Source organism: Haemaphysalis longicornis, unplaced genomic scaffold (assembly GCF_048455015.1).
Source record: "Haemaphysalis longicornis isolate Haplotype H1 unplaced genomic scaffold, Haemaphysalis longicornis Haplotype H1 scaffold_10, whole genome shotgun sequence".
Lineage (NCBI taxonomy): Eukaryota > Metazoa > Arthropoda > Arachnida > Ixodida > Ixodidae > Haemaphysalis > Haemaphysalis longicornis.
The window spans coordinates 87,153,103-87,173,636 of NW_027526204.1; the positions used below are offsets into that span (position 1 = coordinate 87,153,103).

General features: G+C 47.1%; 1 protein-coding gene across 1 annotated transcript in view; it reads right to left on the reverse strand.

Moving 5' to 3' along the window:
- Positions 1-2,706: 2,706 nt before the first annotated feature.
- The window catches only part of LOC144158875 (protein tyrosine phosphatase domain-containing protein 1-like), a 112,080-nt gene continuing 94,252 nt past the window's right edge, over positions 2,707-20,534 (reverse strand). The window contains exons 7-12 of the mRNA XM_077690051.1: positions 18,650-18,688; positions 17,147-17,246; positions 12,860-12,972; positions 7,769-8,228; positions 6,625-6,924; positions 2,707-5,860 (exon numbers count right to left, since the gene is read on the reverse strand). Of these exons, the coding sequence (XP_077546177.1) occupies positions 5,504-5,860; positions 6,625-6,924; positions 7,769-8,228; positions 12,860-12,972; positions 17,147-17,246; positions 18,650-18,688 (1,369 nt within the window). The 3' untranslated portion in view covers positions 2,707-5,503. The remainder of the gene's footprint in view (positions 5,861-6,624; positions 6,925-7,768; positions 8,229-12,859; positions 12,973-17,146; positions 17,247-18,649; positions 18,689-20,534) is intronic.

A 20,534-nucleotide genomic window follows, 5' to 3' on the forward strand; every position in this document is an offset into this window, starting at 1 on the left:
GATAGATAGATAGATAGATAGATAGATAGATAGATAGAGAGAGAGAGAGAGAGAGAGAGAGAGAGAGAGAGAGAGAGAGAGAGAGAGAGAGAGAGAGAGAGAGAGAGAGAGAGACTTTATTTTGAAACCTGTGTCCAAAGGACTGCTCGGCTTATTGGTTGGGTTATAGGGACCATAGTCCAGGCTATAGTCCTGGCTGTCTATAGTCCTGGCGTGTTTTTAACGTGGTTCACAAGCGTGGTCCAATAGAGCTCTTCAAGCTCCTTAGGCGGTGTGACCCATGCCCCCAGCAAGTAGGGCGCTTTGTGGCAGGAATTGGTTGCAGGGAAGATGTCAGGGTGCTTTGTATGTTTGGGCATGTCCAGAGGGTGTGTTCATTGTTGGGGTATCGGTCGCAGTGTGAGCATTTTGGTGTGCCCGGAAACCCGTCTATGTAGTGTTGTATGTTCGGGGTGTAAGAATCGGCTAAAATCTGGTTTCACCCGAAAACGAACAACCCAGTAAGACCCAGACGGTAACTCAGTATGGAGGGCGTATAGGAAGGGTAAGCCACCAATAATTATTCGGCTCTCGAGACCGCTGCACTCTGCACCCCAGAAGCAGGAAGACCGAGTGTGGTCTAAAGTGCAGCAAAGCTTCTAAAAATAAAGCCTCCTTGTCATCTTTTTTTCTCTCTCGCTTTGAAAACCACGCAGCAGCTCAATCCGTTCGTAAAAATCGCCCCTCGTTCGTTGCTTTCAGACGTTCCTTCAACTTACAATTTTTTTTATTCATTCTTCTCAGCCCCGTATTTTCTACGCCGACTATACGCCTCTCCTCGGCAACTCGTATTTTCGGCTGCTTCACGGATCGGCCCGCACAAAATTACAGCGGGAAGAAAAGCCCGTGGCGAACGACGAAGAAGCCTCACACGGACGTCGCCGCACACGTCGGTCGGGACCTGCTCCAGTTTCGCGCCCGGATATATTTCTCCTCATTCTCTCATTTGCCTCGGCCGTTGTTACGGCATTTTCATTTTTGCGCTTCTTTTCAGCTTTTGGATGCCGCAGCTGACGTTTTATTGCTTCTTGCTCTCGGCGTGGCCACGAAACGTCGTAAAATAGTGCGCTGCTCGCGGCAGTTGCGCGTGCATTCCTTGAAGAAAAAACATTGACAAAAAAAAAACGGTAAAGCCAGAACGGTCGCAGTACTGTCGAAAAACCGTTTTGCGGTACCTCTCTTTCTCTCTCTCTCCTCCGTCTCCCTTCCTTGCTCTGGACGTTAACCCTAAAAGCCTGTTGTGCGCACTTGCCTCGTGAGCCAGACTGACGTGGGGGTCTTGGTGTTTTATCTGCCGCAACCTTCCGGATTCCCCCCGTTCGTGTGCGTCGCCGAACGGCGGTTTTATGCGCTCGTTGAAAACCAAACGGTTCTGCGTGCGCGCCCGCGTTATGAGTGGACGACGCCCCTTTAAGCTTGATAAGTGGGGCAAATCGGCGCTTTACGGGCTGAGTTTTACGGAGTTCTGCATGCATGCACAAACACGGCTGATTTTTTTTCCGCGTCTTTCTTTTTTAGGGGTAGGGGGAAGGGAGGGAAGGTGACCTTTTTAGGTGTTGTTTTTTTTTTTTTTTGCGTCGTTTGTCTTACGCTTATTTGAGCTCCCAGCTCCCGACAGCCTAGCCACTCGAAAGAAAAAAAAAAGCACCTTTGGTACAACCGTGTTTATGAAGACGGAATTGTAGCCGCTGTGTAGAAGACGTGGGCCCGTTCTGGTGATTTCTAAAAAAATAGAATGACAAAATCAATGTTTTCTTGTTCCCTGTAACACTCTTTTAAACTTTTTTTCGAGACCTTATATGCTTCCAGAAAGCTAGGCAACCAACATATCAAGTACTTAGATTAGAGGGTCGCAAAGTACCTCAGCCAAAAATTACTGTTGTATGCCATGCCCATTACGTAACCTAGAAACTTGCTCAAAAGAATTTTCTCTCTTTCCCGGTCTTGGCGTTCTTCGACCGCTGGAGTTACGTCGTTACAGAGGTGTAGCGGCTATTGGTCCGCTTTCCTTCAGTTGCAGCAATCAGTGCATTCAATATCCACTTTAAAGAAAAAAACGCAAAAGCAAACCCGAGACGGAAGGTGTATCTGCTGCGACGAGCAAATCATGCGGTGCCGCTCCGTGCTGGCGATAAATATAGCTTTCGCAGTGCTTGCAGACGCGAAGGAAGGAGTGAAAGCGTTTATACAAAGTGTTGCAGAGTCCCGTTACGAATCGAAGTATCCCTGAATTCTGACGTTGGCCTAGTTCGTCATGAATCGTGGTGGAAGAAAGAGCGCAAGAAACATGGGCTGAACAAACTGAGGACGACCACCGGGTGTTTTTATTTCTTGTGTTCGACACTTGACGCTTGCTGCTCTGATACTGACAGTGTACTGTCAGTATACACATCACTAGCGTTACTAGATGAGGTATCATAGTACCGTCACTGAGGCGCGCAAGTGAGAAGCGGCAGACATTTCGGTGTTTATCAGTGGTGCCAGATTGCCGCTTCTGCGGCCTCACCGCTAATTTGGAGGAGGTCATTTGTAAACACCACTGCCGAAAACGCAGCAATACGGCATCTTGGGACACACTTCTTCAGCTGAAATGCTGATAAGCGTGTTATCTTTGATTCGCGTTCGGAACGACGCCAGTCGCGCGCAGCCGCACAGCAGGAAGGACAAGCTAAGCCTACCGCAGTTGACCGAAAGAAAACGCATAAACAACAAAATGGCGGCCCCCATGAACCGTCGCAGTGTAAACAAATGTCACGTGATGCGAACTGACCAATGATCACGGCGGCGGCACGGAACAGTCGGAGAAAAGAGTGCCGATACTCTGTAACTTTATCTAGTGACACTATACACACCACAACAGGACACGCAAGGTGCATTTTAAATCGTTTTATTTGGACGACCATTGGAAGGAAGAACCATTGTGCGAACCAGTGCTTTGTACAAGGTGTGGACAAATTACGACACGAGGCACACAGTCGGGAAGTCTAAAAGAGGCAAAAGAACTTTGGAATGTTGATCTAATTGACCATGCTAGAAAGCAACTCACCCAATTTATATTATTATACGTTTTTTGGTGTTCAGCGTGGTATACAAGTACAAGTATATACAAGTACAACAAAAGGAACTATCGTTTCCATCAACGTAGGGCACTAATTTGTAGGGACAACGAGTACAGACATTAACGGTCTGATTTATGATATCCTAAAGAACAGAACCACCTTGATAGAACTTTCTGAGCTGTTTTAAAGGGTGTATAGGTGACCGGTAAAAAGCGCAAAGGCTCATGGGTGCATTGTCTGTTCCCGGGGAGTCCCGCCACTTCCGGTTCGAAAGCTCTCCTGGCCTCCCGTAGGCCGGCGGCTTTCACGCGAGCGTGTGCTTGTTGTTTATCTTTTTCCAGCGAAAAAAACAACGCTCATGCATCGCGCATTCAATGAATAACAACCATGAATCCTACTTGGGGCTCCTCTGAAAGGTAAGCACTCTACGACGAATAAACAACACGCACACGCGTGCGTAAAAGCCGTCGGCGTACGGGAGGCCAGGCGAGATCTCGAACCGGATGTGGCAAGAGCAGACGACGCAGCCATGAGCCTTTGCGCTTTTTACCGGTCACCTATTAGCAGATACATTTCAGTGAGCCATATACTTGAAAAGGTAAGCGGTGTTTACAAAAGCATTATATATATTCAACTGTTCTAAAATATTACACATAATTTACAGTGTCTATATACACATGCGTTCAGCGCCTGCCGTAATTTAACCCTGACAGTGAAGTCGTCCTAAAACAAGCTCAACAGACAAGCTATTCGTGCTTTACATATACGGGCATCGTTGTGTGTCGAGCCAACGAACATTCAATAAAAAAACACTCTGCGGATCGGACAAAATTTCAGATGTTTATTTTACGTTTGGAACAATTTGCCACAATAATAACTAATTATTATGTGTAGAACAATTACTTGTAAGGTGAACACTCCACGACGCTGATCTTCACGCCACTAAGTCAGAGATCATGGGAGTGACATTCATAAGATGTGCAACGCAGACAACCGACAAGAAAAGACATGACACTTTTGCGAAACCTGTCTGCCCTGTAACATGTTTTCTATTTGTCGCGCCCATTATCTCATACAAGGAGCCTCACAAGTGTACAGTCTTTGTCAAAATTTCGTGGGCCAAGCCGGGAACACGCAGACTGTAAAAATTTCAATGTACAAGCTTATGTCCCCAGTGAGACTGAAACGTTTTGTGCAGGAAAGATAGAGAAAACACCTTTTCCTCTTTACTGCCTTAAAATATTTTTGTCAAATTTAAAGGTAAAGCCAATTCTTTGAATTCTTTGTTGTCGAGAAGGCTTAGGATTGGCCCACAAAGTTTTGACAGAGGGTGTACACCTGGAAAACACTTTGTCCACAATCTTCGTAGTTACATGTCTCGACCTTAGTCGTATGTTAAATATCACATCTCTGCCTGTATGAGCATCCAACTAACAAATAAAAATCAGTGCAATTGCTGTACTGCTAGTCTGGAGGTTTATCCAATTTTTGGCTTTTGTACAATTCAAGTACTCCAAGGTAAGTGTGAATAATGTACGTTAAAATGAGTGTTCCTACAAGCTGGGCGGGTGCAACGTGGTATTTGCTCTGAATTTGTTTGCACTGTAAAAAAAATTCACAACAATGTAAGAAGAGTTAACTGTCCATGCGGCTCGCTCGAGGACTGCGAAGACACCTGAAAATAGAAGACATTGAAGAACGCCTTCGGGCAACAAACATATTGCAACAATGACGGCTGAAGCACTGAAACTCGCACCAGGCGCTTGCTGATTTAAAACTTACACTCCGAAAGAGTGTGAATTAGTACGGTGTGTGTAGCGCAGTTGCGTACGAGCCCACGGACATCGGTATGGGGGAATCATTAATTCTTGGAAGCTATAGGCACACTTAGGGGTACGTAAGGTGGTCGCCTGGATGTGGCGATTGCCAACACGTTTTTGGGAACCTAAGTTCCAGAATTAGGAAGTCCTATTCGCGCATGCGTGAATACACTGTACATTGTCACGTGACAAGCCGGTTCATGAACGTGTCTGAGCAGGCATTTGAAGGGGCGCGGCTAAGCGGCTCAGTATCATGCATGAAAATCCAACACATGTCGCCAGGACAGTCATCCCTGTTGTGAACATTCTGGAAAAATTCGGACATGCCATGCATGCATCGGCGACGACAGTGCGGGACTTGTGCGAAGAAAGAAGACTGCTCAAAGTCCTCCAACGGGTAACTTTCTCCTGAGTCACAGTCGTCAAAGACTGAGTTTGGTATAGTCTGACTCCACGTTAGTTCCCGTGCCAGCAGGAGGCGGCCCTTTTAAACCCTCCTTGCAGCGATCGGCGAGTGAGCATAGCAGGGAGTTCCGCTCGATTCAGTTGAACGGCAGCGGCAAAACGCCTCCAGCCACATCTATGCTACCTGGCAATCGCCGATGCCATGATGTTGATTCCCCGGAAGGTTTTGTCCTTGGACGTGGAAGCCCCGTTTGTAAGAGACCCGTTCTGCCTCTGCAACGTCATGTCCCGCTGGCTGATGGGAGGCGCGCTCACGGCATCGTACAACACTTCCATGAACTCTGTGGCGCGCGTGGCTGTCCCCTGTCTCATCTTGACCCAGCCGGCGACGGCTGGCCGCTGTATGCCGTCGATGGACAGCGTCTGGTGGCAGAGGGCACTGGTCAACCGCCGAAGCACGTTGCGCCGCTCGGTGAGGGTTGGCAGGTTCAACCGAGCCACGAACCGCACCAGGTACTCGGTCGTGAAGCGAGTCGCCTGCAGAAAGAAGAATCCTCGGCAAAGTGAGAGTCGTTGCTTAAGGCAATATTTTCGTTATACAGAATCTTGCGCGGTGAGAACATAAGATGCTCGTAAAGCGCATGCTTTAAACGAAGTAACGGACTTTTCCCAGGTTTCCGTAGCCTAGAGGACCGACGGCGCCGCGCTAGCCGTCTTCCCTAATGTAGTTATAATCCAGTCAAGTTGTAGGAACGCAGGGGCCAATCACGCTGCGCGCAACTGTATCTCTCCCAGCGGATGTCCTTAGTAGATAGAGGCATAGAGCCGAGGGCACTTCCACTGCACCCAGCCACCCCTGGCAGCGCATGCTTGCTCCTCTCACGGTACGGAAACGTCTTAGTCACTAATATCTGAGAAATATCATTCATAATAAATTGTACAATTCATATTATATCCATTGAATCAATTAAACGCATGTTAATCAATATGTTGTCAGTTGTTTCAACCACGCAATAAAGGCAAATCGTTTTTAGGTACCGAACAGCGGACGCCGGTCTATCGTGTCACGTTAGGTGATCTTTCTTCTCATGTAAACTCTTATGTCTAATCTCGGCGGGGATAATTTATTTTATGAATATGAAGCCGAAATATTGACTTCCGTAAGTATAGGAAGTTACAGCGCGAAATGAAAAGAAGACGAATAGGACGTCTATGTAGCCTTTGTTCTCCTTCGCGCTGTAACCACTCAATATGACGTGCAACCTCGCCCTGCTTCCGTAAACACTCGACAAAGTCCGTACCTTGTTCAGCTTGACAAGGACTTTGACAGGAGTAGTGGAGCGGATGACGACTGATGTCAAGTCCTGCTTGCTGAGCACAGGCTCCCGAAGTTGGTCCAGCCAGAACCACAGGAGTCCCGCCAGTAGAACAGGGTCATCCTCGACGGCCAGTCTGTCCCACGAGGCGCCCCTTGTGTTTAGCTCACGCTGGCACTTCCGCAGTCGAGCCAGATACGCCGGTCCCAGTAGCTTGTGTTCCAGGAGCAGCGCCGATGCTACGTCTGACGGGGTCAGGGCCACCGAAGAACACGCTGCTTCGCCCTGCGATTAGACCACACGAAGGAAAGGCACCGATGAAGACGTAGTGTATTGGCACAAAAGAAGTGCTACAAATTGCGCCATGGGCACAGAACATTATGCGTTCTCAAATCAAACGTAGCAGCGATTCCTGGCTCAGCTGTTCTCGACACTGAATACGGACGTTGTCGTGGAGTGGATACCAAGAAACAACTGCGAGTTTGATTCCGTGATGAAGGAGAATGAGACCGCATGCCACATGCATGTAACTGGTCTGCATTGCATGCCGGGAAATTTGTTCGCACAGCGCCAGTTTCATTTTCCAAGCAAGTTCCGCCGTGAAGCATGGTACCTTGAGCCCAGAGATCCCTTACAGAGATCTCTTAAGCGGGGCTTCAGATCATCTTAGCTGAAAGCCAGCGGGATAATATAAGGAAAGAGGTATGGTTGGTGTTACATATAAATTGTCTTCAGCCCTTAAAGTATGGTTGCACAGGGCAAATGGATTGGCATGCACGCAAGAAAAGAAAGAGAGCGTGTAGTTCAATTCACTACCTGCGTGCAGCTCAGTCGACGCTACATGGTTGTCAACAATCCACCCACTCACTGCGAAGACAATCGACAATGGGAGTTAGGGCCTTAGAAGGACATTTTCGTCTTCTCTCTGGGCAGGAGGAACCACGAAGTCCAACGCCTATTGTCGATTTTCGCCGTGGTGAGATAGGTGGCACAGTGGTAGGGTTGTTAACAATAACATAGCTACACGCTTTTGGTGAAATGAAGTATAGTTCCTGTGTTAATGCCGACTACCTTTGTGTGTGAGAACGTGCCAGGTATAGCTTGCGTTGAAACGTTCTTAATTGCCTACCTGTCGTCGGGCCCGCAACTCCTTTTGCGAGGAGAGCTCCTTGAAGCAGGCGTTCTGTGTGAGCGTCTCGTCGTCCTGACTACTGCACCCTGCTTCGCTCGCCTCGAAGTCGTCGTCCTCGTAGCTGTGGAAATCCGGACTGTTGGGCGTCGACGCGAAGAGGCCGGCCAGACCGGCGATGAGGAGTGAGTCCAGCACGGCGTCCGCGTCCGACGGGTCTTCGTCGTCGTCATCGGGGGACGGAGAGAGGACGTCATCGACGCTCGTCGTCGTCGAATTGCTGCTGCTACTCGTGACGGCCGAGTCGCCCCGGTCGCTCTGCGTCATGGGTCTCCAGCGGTCTCGGCTTACGGATGAGCAGAGAAAGTAGTTCCAGAAGGGATCCAGTTCCGTCAGCTCGAAGCTGGGGCGCTGTCCCGGCGCGCTGCTTGACGCACTGGAACTGGAACCGACGGTTGTGCTGAAACAGGGAAAATTGGCGATGAGCACATTGGGGAGGCGTAAAGGAAGTTATAGCATTTCTTGTCAGAAGAGACACTGATCTGGTTTTGTGACTGAACATTTCTATCCTTTAGTTATCGGTGATTTTGTTCTAGGAGATTACGCTGTCTAAATTGAGCACATAATAGTGTACCTGCAGCTAATATAATTTGCTGTTGCATGGGCGAATTGGGCAAAATATAAACACACGAAGACGAAGAATTAAAAGGACGAGCGCTCAGTATTTATCAGTGGTATTTATCGGTGTCCTTGATCCACACCTTCCGTGCCTCCCATTAAGTCTGCCACGATCTGATGCAAGCCTTCTTTGCTGTATCCGGCTTGGGGTGGCTCTCACAAGTGCTTACTTTTATACTTGATCGGAATGGCAACAAGTGAGGCGTGCGAAGTTTGCGGTATTCCGGAGACCATATGGCAGCTTCTATGCAAGTGCACATGTTGCCATTTAAGGGCAAAAAGCTTTCGCCAACTCAGCGGAACCGATATTCTCGGCGGCGGCTTTTTAAGGAGATGATCTTGCTTTTTAGGCCGTCTTCGTTACCAGGCCACAAGGCTGCAAAGGCACCTGCTTATACGCTTCCTTTCTGCGAACGACTAACTGGCACAAAGGACTTTAGTACAAACAGTGTGGCAATCACAGAACTGAAACATAGTTTCCTAACGCTGACACCTCAGCGACTAACGCCTAAAACGACATTTTCCTTGATCCCCAGTTACTAAAAGGTAAAGCCTCGACTTTCTGTGCTTCAAATACGCAAGCCGAACTGCGCCTTGAGTTTTTAGGTGCGGAGTACCTTAGGACCGCACAATGTCCGTCCGCGTCCGTGCGCATAGCATTTACAATCGTAAAAAATCCCACAGGCACCGGCAGGATTCGAGCCGGTGTCTGCTAGGCCAGACAGAGTTAGTGTCAGTCGTCTTACCCATTGGGCTACGACAGTGAGAGTTAAACAGCTTACTCCCTCGCCTGTAACGCTGCGGAGTACTCATGGTGGTCAGCGCGAACGGAAACAACACACAGAGAAGAGAATAGACGACACAGAGAATAGAGAATCTATTCTCTTCTTTGTGTGTTGTTTCCGTTCGCGCTGACCACCATGAATGCTATCCAACTCGCCCAATTTGCTACCTCGCTGCGGAGTACCTTAGGACCTCCCAATGTCCGTCCGCGAGCAATTGTGCGCACACCACCATCAAGTGCAAATCCCAATGTCCGTCCGCGAGCATCCGTGTTCACACCACCATCAAGCGCAAATCAAGCGAAATTCGATTTGAGCTGTAAGTTGCAGTTTCATTTAGGGAATAATCAAGGTGCAACTCAAGGCACAAATCGGATGCCACTCGGGGCGCAACTTCGATGTCATTTCGAGTCCCTGTACTCCGCACCCTCGCCATCATCCAAGGAGTAGAGAGGCTGCCATTTTTTAACTTTTTTTTTTCTGCGCTGCTGTTTCAGTGGCAAATGTGATCTGCCGCCAATGAAGTAAATTGTCACATACTTAATCGTGGCTGTGTTACGCCTTTTAGGTCACGCTGAAAACAGAATGACACACACTGCGGATTTCAATTCCCCCCGTAGCATACCCACGACGCGTGGCTTCAATTGTTTCACAATGTGCCCCCCGGGGGCCTATTTTAGGCATTACTGGGCGTCTGACATCAGATATTATGGCGCAGAGTTTACGCTTTCTTTCATCTTTTCTTTTTTGATTTAAAGGGGCCCTGAAACAATGCTGATAAACAATTTCAGTCTTTCTTTTGAGGCTGCAAACACTTTAAGAGCTGTAGTTATCTCCTGCACAGGAAGGTCTCCTTCACCAAGCATGATGCCTCAGCTATGACGAAGGCACTTGTTTTAATGGAGCTGAACCGTCTCTGGTCTCTTCCAGAGCACCATTATCCGTTCCTGCAATACATAGACTCCGAGCTTAGTGTTAAGCTGCCAGAGCGACTTCCGCGCCGACTAGAAACTTTGTGCCACCGATTACGCCTCAATGCAGCGCTTACGAAAACATACCTGTTTCGACTCGGTGAAACCTCGAATCCTGCTGTAATAACTGCGGATCGCCGGAAACAGTGGAAGACGTACTGTTAGAGTGCCCCGCTTACATGCTTGCAAGGTGCCGTTTGGAGCAGGAGATCGAGCACCTACGCCCAGGACCAATCAGCCTAACAGTGCTCCTTGGTCCATGGCACACCCGTTCAGCTCAACGCAAAGCACTAATGGCGTTGTTTGAATACCTGGACGAGATCGGCGTCACTGAACTGATTTAAACTACTACTGAGAACGTGACGTTAGTCGAACTGTTCACACAAACTCCATGATGGCTGCTTTTTTTCTTTACTTCTTCTCTTCTCTTTCTTCCGCCCTGTTATCTATAGGGCCTTTTCTACCCTCGCCTACCTATTCCCCCGCCGAGTAGCATGTCGGTGTTACGATTCCGGCAAACCTCTCGGCTTTCTTCTCTGATGAAGAGCTCTCTCTCTCTCTCTCTCTCTCTCTCTCTCTCTCTCTCTCTCTCTCTCTCTCTCTCTCTCTCTCAGTGTGGCTCTGCGTTATTTGCCGTTGGAGCAGATACGTCCTCCAGTTTCTGCTTTTCTTTATTTAGGGTTTTCTTTCAAGTGGCTATCGAATGTTCTTATTGCTGCAAATGAAAGGAACCCGGCTGATAACAGCGATACAGCTCGAGTGACGTCATTCAAGAACAATCCCCAGATCGAGAAAAAGAGAACAATATTTTGAGCAAGTTTCTACGTTACCTAATAGATCTAAGTACTGGACTACGCTTTGAAACCATTTCGAATTTTGAAAAAAACTAAGTTGAAAAAAGTGTTGCAGGGTCCCTTTAAATTTGTCAAGCGCTTGTCTACTCACCTGCCTGATGCGCGGGACAAATCTTAGAGTCGTCGTCATCACCATAATCATCATCATCATCATCATCATCAATAACAACGGCAACAGCCTATTTGCTCCACTGCAAGACGAAGACCTCTCCTACTGACCTATTTGCTTTTCTGTCCTGCGCCGGCCGAGTCCATTCTTTGCCCCCGAATTTCCTTATTTCGTCTCTCCGTCGAGTTAATGACCTTCCCCTCCAATAAGTCTCTTTTGGCCACAATTCCCGGGCACCCAATAAGGCTGATGCGGATAATAGTCTCCCGGGTCCACTAATCCCTTTCCGCCAGCAGCTTCCAGTAGCTTCCTGACCATGCTTCGGGGCTATCCACTTATCTGCACGGCGTCCAGTCCCACGTCTACTTCCTCTGCTGAGTGTGCTTTATCAGCAAACCAACGCTCGGACTTGCGGAAACTGGCTTGTCGCGGCTGCCTGAACGCAGCCGCGCGAACAATGCATAAAGGACTAATTTAAGCCAACGTTGCGAAACAAAACGCGTTTCCGCAAGGACACAAAGACGCCAGGCCGAGCGTATATATTTAGCACCAACGCTGGCAGCATTGCCAAAGCCACGTCCGCTTCACAGTTTCGTTTACTGGGTTAATCACCACCTCCAAGCGTTTTGTTTCAGTAGCACTGGAAAAGGTGGGGTGTTCACGGTAAAGTATGGGTCCGCCAGTTTGCAAGTAATCGACGTATCTCAGTGTAGATAATAATAGGTTGCAGTATGTGCATTGACCGGTGAGTTTTGTTGGCACTTTACGAAATGAAGGGTTCGGTCTATCTTTTCTACTATCGTGAAAAGCTGGTTGAAACACCCGCGGCTTGCTGAAAACACTCGGCCCTTGAATAACAGAGCATACCGTCAACGGTATACGTTCCAGTAGCGGCGAAAACGTCATCTCTTAAACCGCGTGTTAGGTGTAGGCACAAGCAACAGCATTTCGCGAAAGGTGTGGTCGTGTGAATCGTGTTTTAATTTGACGCAATGACAAATTTGGTGTACAGTTGGTACCGTGAACACCCACTCGTCTTACAACCAAAAAAGCAATCTTGACTACAAAAACGCCTAAAATATTCTCACCCGCAGGCAAGGAAGGAAGGAAGGATGCAGAACCTGTCTATAGCCTAGTTTTGCTATCCTGCTCGTGGGAAAGGAAAAACAGGCAAAATAGAGGAAGCAAAGCATGGAGGAAAGTTGGAGCAAACAGTTGTGTACAGCGCTGAAGCACTAAATGTTCAAGCTCACTTATTTGCACTGGAGCCTTTCAGTCTACAGTCTTGTGTTCAAGTTCGTCTCCCGCAGGCAGCGTGTGACTTCCTTAGTCGCCTTGTGAGCCGATGACAGAGAAGACCAGTGACAAAATCTTCACCGAAAATGGCCGCCGAGAGTCTGGTTTTCAGAGGGCTGACGACAGCTTCTTTTTTAGGACGCACCCGTAGACTACGAACTGATTAAACTCATAGAAAACAGATTGCTGAGAATTTTCGCTGCGGTTGTTTCGCTGGTTAAAGGACCGAAGAGCAGCGATTCTTCGCCACACAACAGAGACTGGCCCGAGCGTGTCTACCGTTTTGCTGCTTATTTCTTGGAGTGCAAACGCAAAGTGACATTACAGTCTTACTCCTCTCCACGCGTAACAAACAAGCCGAGAAGCGGTAAAAAAAGGCACCTAATTTTCATGGTACTCACCTGCAACGGCTGCTGATGCTGCTGCTCGAAGAGCTCTTCACGCTGCTCGAGCTCAGATTCCCCCCCTTGGATTGGCTCAACCGTAGCATCCTCTCACACAGGGCGTACAGAATCTGCGAACCATAGGGAGGGTGAGCCAGGTTCATGCTGCCTGGCTTGGAAAATTGTCTTTCGTAAGAACGGAAAATACGATATAGGCGTTCTCCTAGACAAAATTAGCCTTCCCTTTTAACACAAAAGTGTTTTACTCCCGGATACACAAAGATTTCGTTGACGTCATATCCCTCCCAAAAGTGACCCCAGTACACCGAAGCAAGCGGCCTGTAAAGGGTGCACCTCTGCACACAAGGTCTTCTTGCGGGGAAGCAACATTTAGTACTAAAGAGTACTTAGCGTTGTTCGTTTTCGGGTTTTATATTTTAACACGAAAGTGTTTTACGCCGCGATACCCCAAGATTTCACTGACGTCATATCCGTCACGGAAGTGACGCCAGTGCACCTCTGCCAAAGCGACCCGCCAGCAGGACGTCGCTCGCCAAGCACACCCACTAGACAGCCGCCGACCTGTAAATCATGCTTACCTACAGATTTCGCTGCACATTCCACTTTCGTGTTTTACTGTATCCTATTACAGAGGAACCAACCTTAGATTTTTCTCTTTCCGCTTTGAGAGAGGCATAATTACTCCCTTTCTTCACGTGACACAATGGAACACTGAACTTGTGTAACGTATCGAATTGGACGAGTTGGTATGGCTTTATCTCGTAAAACAGCGCAAACACAAATGGACTGAGGTCAACGAGTTGATAGTCGTCGCTTCTGTGTCTCTCCTTCCCTGAGCTTGTACGTTTTTGCGCCGTGTGTCGAGATAAATTTGTGTGTTGGCTCGCTTATGAACGCTCCCATCAGCTGTCGTCCTCTGCTACGTTTATATCAATTTCTCGTTTAAAAACACTAGCTGCGGAAGGAGCAAAAGAAATTACGATCCCTTCCTCGAGATAGTTGGGAGGCGCGCGTCAAAAGTTCGTCCAAACTTCTCTAAAAGCGCGTCCAATCGATCGTCATACCTCCAAAGACCGGAATCGCCAGAGAAGAACGAGCTCGTGCGAAGATTTTTTGCCTACCAAGTAAACGCCTCTACGGATGATCTAACAGTAAACAGATACGTGGTTTGTGGTATAGAGGTATACCTTTGTGTACTATCTTGATCACAGTTAGGGTGAACACGCGAGCGCGTGCCATTCCGTGCGTGGGAGCCGCCTGTCGGCGTTCCGGGTAACTTCGCACGCGCATCACATAGTCTCGTTGCAAACGAACTGCCCATGCGTGAGAAGTTACCGCGAACGCCAACAGGCGGCTCCCGCGCACGGAATGACACGCGCTCCCGTGTTCACCCTAACTGTGATTCATGATCCATGCGGGCATTGTCTCATCGAGAACCATGCCCTTTTCGCGATTTTTAGTAAAAGTTTTGACACAATGGAAGCCCGGTTTTTTCACGCATGCGCAGTGTGTCCAGATATCTTATCAGAGCTTTTCGGTCGACCGAACGGTCTATATTGAAACGCATTAGTTTTTTGACAGGACGCCATCGGTCTCACTAAGAAAGCTTTCGCTTTAAGAAGGGAGCAAAATGTATGATTAGAACTGTTGCCGCAGGTGTAGCACACACGTAAAGAACATTCTGACATGACCAACCATACGCCATTACACGTTTCCGCCCCTAGCTTTCTGACAGAGAGGCGGTTTATTGGGTTCCAAATCCTTTTGTAGTAATTGCTTTCGGCTCGAACTCATTTTTCTAACCAATCCCCTAGGAATGTAGTTGCCGTAACGGTGTTCTGTTTGCGCAAAACAACACCGACGAGCTTTGCGCCAAAGTGCTATTTAAAGCCTCTTTTGGCTCACACTCAGCGCCGTGACGTCCTCCTTCGTACAGTTGGCTTTCCATCATAACGCGTGCACTTGCTGTGAAGCATTATTTACAGGTTATTTTCGGCTTGGACGGCGGGTGGGGCGAAACCGGGATAGCCTGTCAAGTGCAGCTGTCGGCCAAAATATGCGTATCTGTGCGAAACAAAATACATTTTTGGTGCAGAGAGCACTATATTGAGTGAAAAAGATTGTGCGTGGGGTGGCGTGCTACGGGGGTTCATGGCGATGTGGCCGGTAGCGCGCCATTCCGTTTGCTGCGAGGAACGCTATTTGGGCTGTGTTTGCGTGTCGTTGTGTAGGTTGTATAGAGGTATGGATTGCTGGTGTCGCTGAGTCTAAACCTTCGACCACGTGGCTGGGCTTCGAAAAGTTCGCCACTAGGCGGCTTTAAATTTAAATAGACGAACAGAATCGCGCTTCATTTTGAAAGATATTGTTTTGATAGCCCGAATCGAAGCTGCGTTGGCATCTTTTTCATATTTGTTGTATCACTATATCTTACTCGAGAATAGAACTTCGAGATATTTATTCATAGGTGTGATGATTCTATTAAATGTAGAGCTTTAGACGGCACTGTATACGTTTTAGTGGCACAGTATTGGCGTATCGTTGTTTCTGGTGTCAGTAAACCAGTGAAAAAATTTTGGTGAATTATTTTTTTGTGCGAAAGGTAAAAAAAAATTCAGGAATGTAAAAGAGAGGAAACATACCGTCACACCTACGCAACCACGCATGCGCGCACTTGCGCACACACAGCCGCTGCTGCCTCGATACTAGGAGAAACCTTGTTGTCGTAACGATGAAAAAGAAACAGGGGAAACTAAAAAGGCCTCTAATTTCCGATTATCTCAAGAACGAAGTTTCGCGGGCAGGTTTTAATTCGAACTGTACGGAAGTTCGATCGAGTGCCGTGCTTTCCGTGTTTTGGCCGATCCATTTACGACGTGCCTGCTCATACTCGTGGAGGAACACGTTCGTAAGACATAGGCATTGATCTTGCAGATGCCATCTCAGAACATTTTCTGGGCTGCACTCTGTGAACTTTAACGGACACGCCATTTCAAGTTCGTACGCTGGCGCTTGTACGAAGTTAACTTTTTACGTCGCAAGCGAAGTTCTTGATGTCGCTGATCGTTTCGTATTTATTCACTTTACCTCATAGTCATTAGGGTAGCGGGTATACACAGATTTGTACGCACCGGTGGTATGAAAGGCTCGACAGCATATGCAAAATAGTAACGCTATATTCACCGGGAATCACTAAGTATGTCTGTAAACGTGCCAGCCATTTTGGCCACGGTTGTATGCATCCACAGCGCTGACATGTGGAAGAGAGATCCTTATGGTCCCGTCACGAACCACGAGTTGACAATACTCGTGAGTTAAAAAAAGCAGGACAGTGAAAGGACGATCATCCTACAGTTCTCCATCCTCTACGCAGGAGAGGTTTTTTTAAGCGAAAGCTTTCTCGGTGGGGCCGATGGCGTCCTGACAGAAAACCAATTCATTTGCCCGTAGACCGGTTAGTCGACCGAAAGGCTCTGATAACATCTCTGGACACAAGGCGCGTGTGTGAAACTGGACTTTCATTGCGTCAAAACGGTTACTTGAAAGTCGCGAAAAAGAAACGGTTCTAGATAAGACAATACCCGCATCAATCATGAAGAAGGAGCATAATAATATACCTTCATCTCATAAACCCCCTATCGGTGAACATTTAGATTGTTCTTAGCTGCGTTTACTTAGTGCGCGAAAAAACGTCGCATAGGTTTGTTCTTCGTTTGCGATTTGGTTCTGTGAAGGTTTGGCGATCGATTGGACGCACTTTTAGCTTTCGCGATTCTCTCAACTTTCTTTGAGAAGGGAATGTAAATGTTTTCGCTAAAGGGAGCCTTAAAATTTGCGTGCGGGATAAAATCGGGCTAAAAACCTAAATCGAAATATAGTGCTGCCCGCTGTTGTTCTAGTGCCGGCAGGAGCTGGATAAGCGAGTTTATGAAGTACAAGGGATTTTCTGCCACCGTGGCGTGCGTAAAATAAAACGTCTTCTGCAGAGCACGTGGCGTCATGTCTTACATCGCCGCTGTAAAATCGGCTTCAAGTTTTTCTTTTTCAAATTTTCATAAATAAATTAACCTGTACGTTCCAATCGGGGGGCGTTAGAATCGTGGAAATACGGCATATTTGGCAGTTAGGAAAGCAGGACGGTGAAAGAGATGATCATCCTTCAGTTCCCATCCTCTAGTCAGGAGGGGTTTTTAAAGACAATAGCATGCGTCGTTGCCATTAAATCTGTGTCCCAAAACTGCTTCCCTCGGGGTTTAGAAAACGGAGTGTTAAGGGTGGTCTCACCTTTGGAATGTACCTCAAATGCCTCGCTTCTGTACCGTGCAGAATTTTTCGCTGCTTGGCTAGGTACTGGATGAGAGTGAAGTCGGTGGCTTTGGCAGGCCTGTGAGGAAAGAGGGGTGCACAAATATTTGCTTTGGTAATAGTTCAACTGAATTGGCAATGGAAATCGATTGATTGATTGATTGATTGATTGATTGATTGATTGATTGATTGATTGATTGATTGATTGATTGATTGATTGATTGATTGATTGATTGATTGATTGATTGATTGATTTTGACTTTTTTAGCCGACCGTTAGGGGTGCATCAGAACAAACCAGCTTAATGTAGACTAAACTGCTCAATTTTCGCCCGCGTGTGTAGGCGTGACGGAGCATCTAATGAATATTTGGAATAATCTATCAAGATGCAGTGGGTTCCCGTAAAAAAACGGGTAAGGTTTAACCCTTGTAACGCTTGGAATCACAAGCGACAAGCGTTGCTTGTATCCACGGCTCTGCGCCGTTGTCTTTGTTTTGGTGTTGCTGAACGACAGCGGTGGCTGCAAATAGCTCCCATCTTGGCACGCTTCCCCGCTTAGTTTCTATATAGTACGCACTAATCTGGCCACCCTTTGCTCCGGTGTTTCAGTGGCCAATTTTGCCTTTGTTTGAGATTCCGCAGCCTGCCATCTAGAATCTACTGGGTAACTGGATTCACCTAAGCTGAGGATCACGCACGGGCGTCCCAGCAGGCACGTCATCCACGGCAACACTGAGCGACCAAGCGCCGCCGCAACGGCCATTCAACCCTAGCTTAATCACGTGGTACCGCTGCGGCGAGGCTCCGAGTGAGCGCAGCTGCGACACCTCTCCACAGCGGACCATGTGGCGTGACGTCACACCTGCCACACTTGTGCTGCGGCGGCTCAAGGTCATTGCGACGTGATGAATTACCTTGCGAGGCATGGCGGGGTAAAGATTTCGCTCTAAGGACATAACTGTAAGAAAAACTGCATTATGTGCACTCAAGAGCAGCACTAAACGCAGTGCATGACTTTGGTGGAAAGATTCCGATTACTGTTCCCGATTTAGTTGATGCCAATTGCTACTCAATTAAGCTTACCCGCCGCGGGTGGCTCAGTTGCTAAGGCGTTGTGCTGCTGAGCACGAGGACGCGGGTTCGATTCCCGGCCGCGGCGGCCGCTTTTCTGATGGAGGCGAAAAGCAAAAACGCCCGTGCGTACGAGATTTCGGCGCACGTTAAAGATCCCCAGGTGGTCAAAATTAATCCGGAGCCCTCCACTACGGCGCGCCTCATCGCCTGCGTTGCGTCGGCGCGTTGAACCCTACAATCAATCAATCAATCAATCAATCAATCAATCAATCAATCAATCAATCAATCAATCAATCAATCAATCAAACAATCAATTCAAATCAATTATTCATTTATCCTCTGTCTCGTATGTACAGTACATTTAGTCAAAGAAATTTACTAAGATCGCACATTGTGGAACTACGTACCGGTATTTGTCCGCTTTCGTTGGCCTTCTACTTGTGTACCTGCACAAAATGACAAAAGATTGTTGTTTCGCTCGTCGAACATGGCGTCTGAAACGGAAGCCAAATGACATTAGCGAGGGACAATAAGGCCAGTCTACAGCCTGCAAATATCGATGGCGAACAAACCAGAAAGAAAGCTGCAGGATGGCTGCGCCGTAAGTACTACGAACTAAAAAAAAATCGGCAGAAATTCAGAGAATTATCTACTAATGCGTAGCATTCTTGTGCCGTTTGTCTCGAGTGGGAGTTTTTTCCAGCCAAATTTATAGGTTTTTCTAGATCCTGTCCGACCAATTATCTCCATTTACGCTCTTATAGCGATTAGAAGAGGAACGATTACAGGGGAACTTCCGCAAAATATGCTTTGTTGTGGAAATGCTGGTCGTCATACGATTTGCAATTTTCCGTTTTTTCCTATTTTTGTTATTTATTATTTTTTCGAAATTTCATTCAACCAATTATCTCCATTTACGCTATTATAACGACTACAGGTGGAACTTCTCCGAAATCTGCATTATTGTGAAAACTCAGGGGCTTACACGGTTCCCATTTTCCGTAATTACTTTATATTTTTCTGAATTTTTTATTTTTTCAAAATTTAGTTAGGCCAATTATCTTCATTTACGCTATTATGAAGATTACCGGTGGAACTTTTCCAAAATCAGCAATATCGTGGAAATGTGATGCGTTATACGTTTTGACATTTTCCGTAATTTTTTTTATATTTTTCTTATAAATTTCAGATTTTTTACAAAGTCCGTATTTTTTTCTTATATTTTTCTTATAAAGTCGGGCGAAAGCTTGAAAAACTTTCGTCCAATTATCTCCGTTTACGTTGATACAATGATTAAATTTGGAGCTGTTCCAAAATCTGCATTATTGCGGAAATGCAAGGCGTTACACGGTTCGCCAGCTTCCAAAACTATTTTACATTTTTCTTATTTTTTTATTTCTTCGAAATTTCGTTCGACCAATTTTTTTTCATTTACGTTACTATAGCGATTACATGTGGAACTTCCACGATATCTGCATTATTGTGGAAATGCAGGGTGTTACACGGTCCTGGCGTGGGGGTACTCGGCAAAGAATGATGCACATTAAACAAAAAAACTTGGGAAGGCATAAATCTGCAAGAACTGCTCGCTCACTCGCCCCGAGACACGCGCTTTGAGAGGTACACAGTCAAAACCCGATCTAGCGAAACCTGATCTAACGAATTTCCCGATCTAACGAACAAATTCGCTTTCCCCGCAGGTACATATACAAATGAATGCTTTCATGAACTCCAACTAACGAAATAGGTTCAGCGCCATTCCTGATTTAACGAAGTATTTCGAGAAACAGACATATTAAAAAAAAAGAGCAATTTCGAGTGTGTTTAGTCAGCACGTCACGAAGAGTATTGCACCACACCGAAAAAAAAAAAACTAGGCATCCAGTTTCGTTTTTACTCAGCTCTATAAGATAAACTCAACACTCCGTTTGCCGAAGACCACGGCTTCCCGGCCAGCACGTTTTCCACAATATTGAAGGAAAAGGACGCCGTCATCAATGCCACTTCGTCTGGATTTGCGTCGGAGGAGAACATCAACCCCACTCCAAGTTGGAGGAAGCTTTGTTTACGCGGTTCAAGGATATGAGAGCCGAGAACGTTTCGCTCAGCGGGTAAGTGGAACAAAAAAAAATTAAAGTCGTTCACCTAATGTGAAAGCTGTAAGAAGCGCAGAGCAGTGATTCGGCATAATGGGTGGAGGCAGCGTTATCCGCTCACTGCTACCACCCATCACGCTCTTCGCCGTCCTGTCTCACTCCTCTCTTGATGAATATGCAATTCAAATTTCCCGCC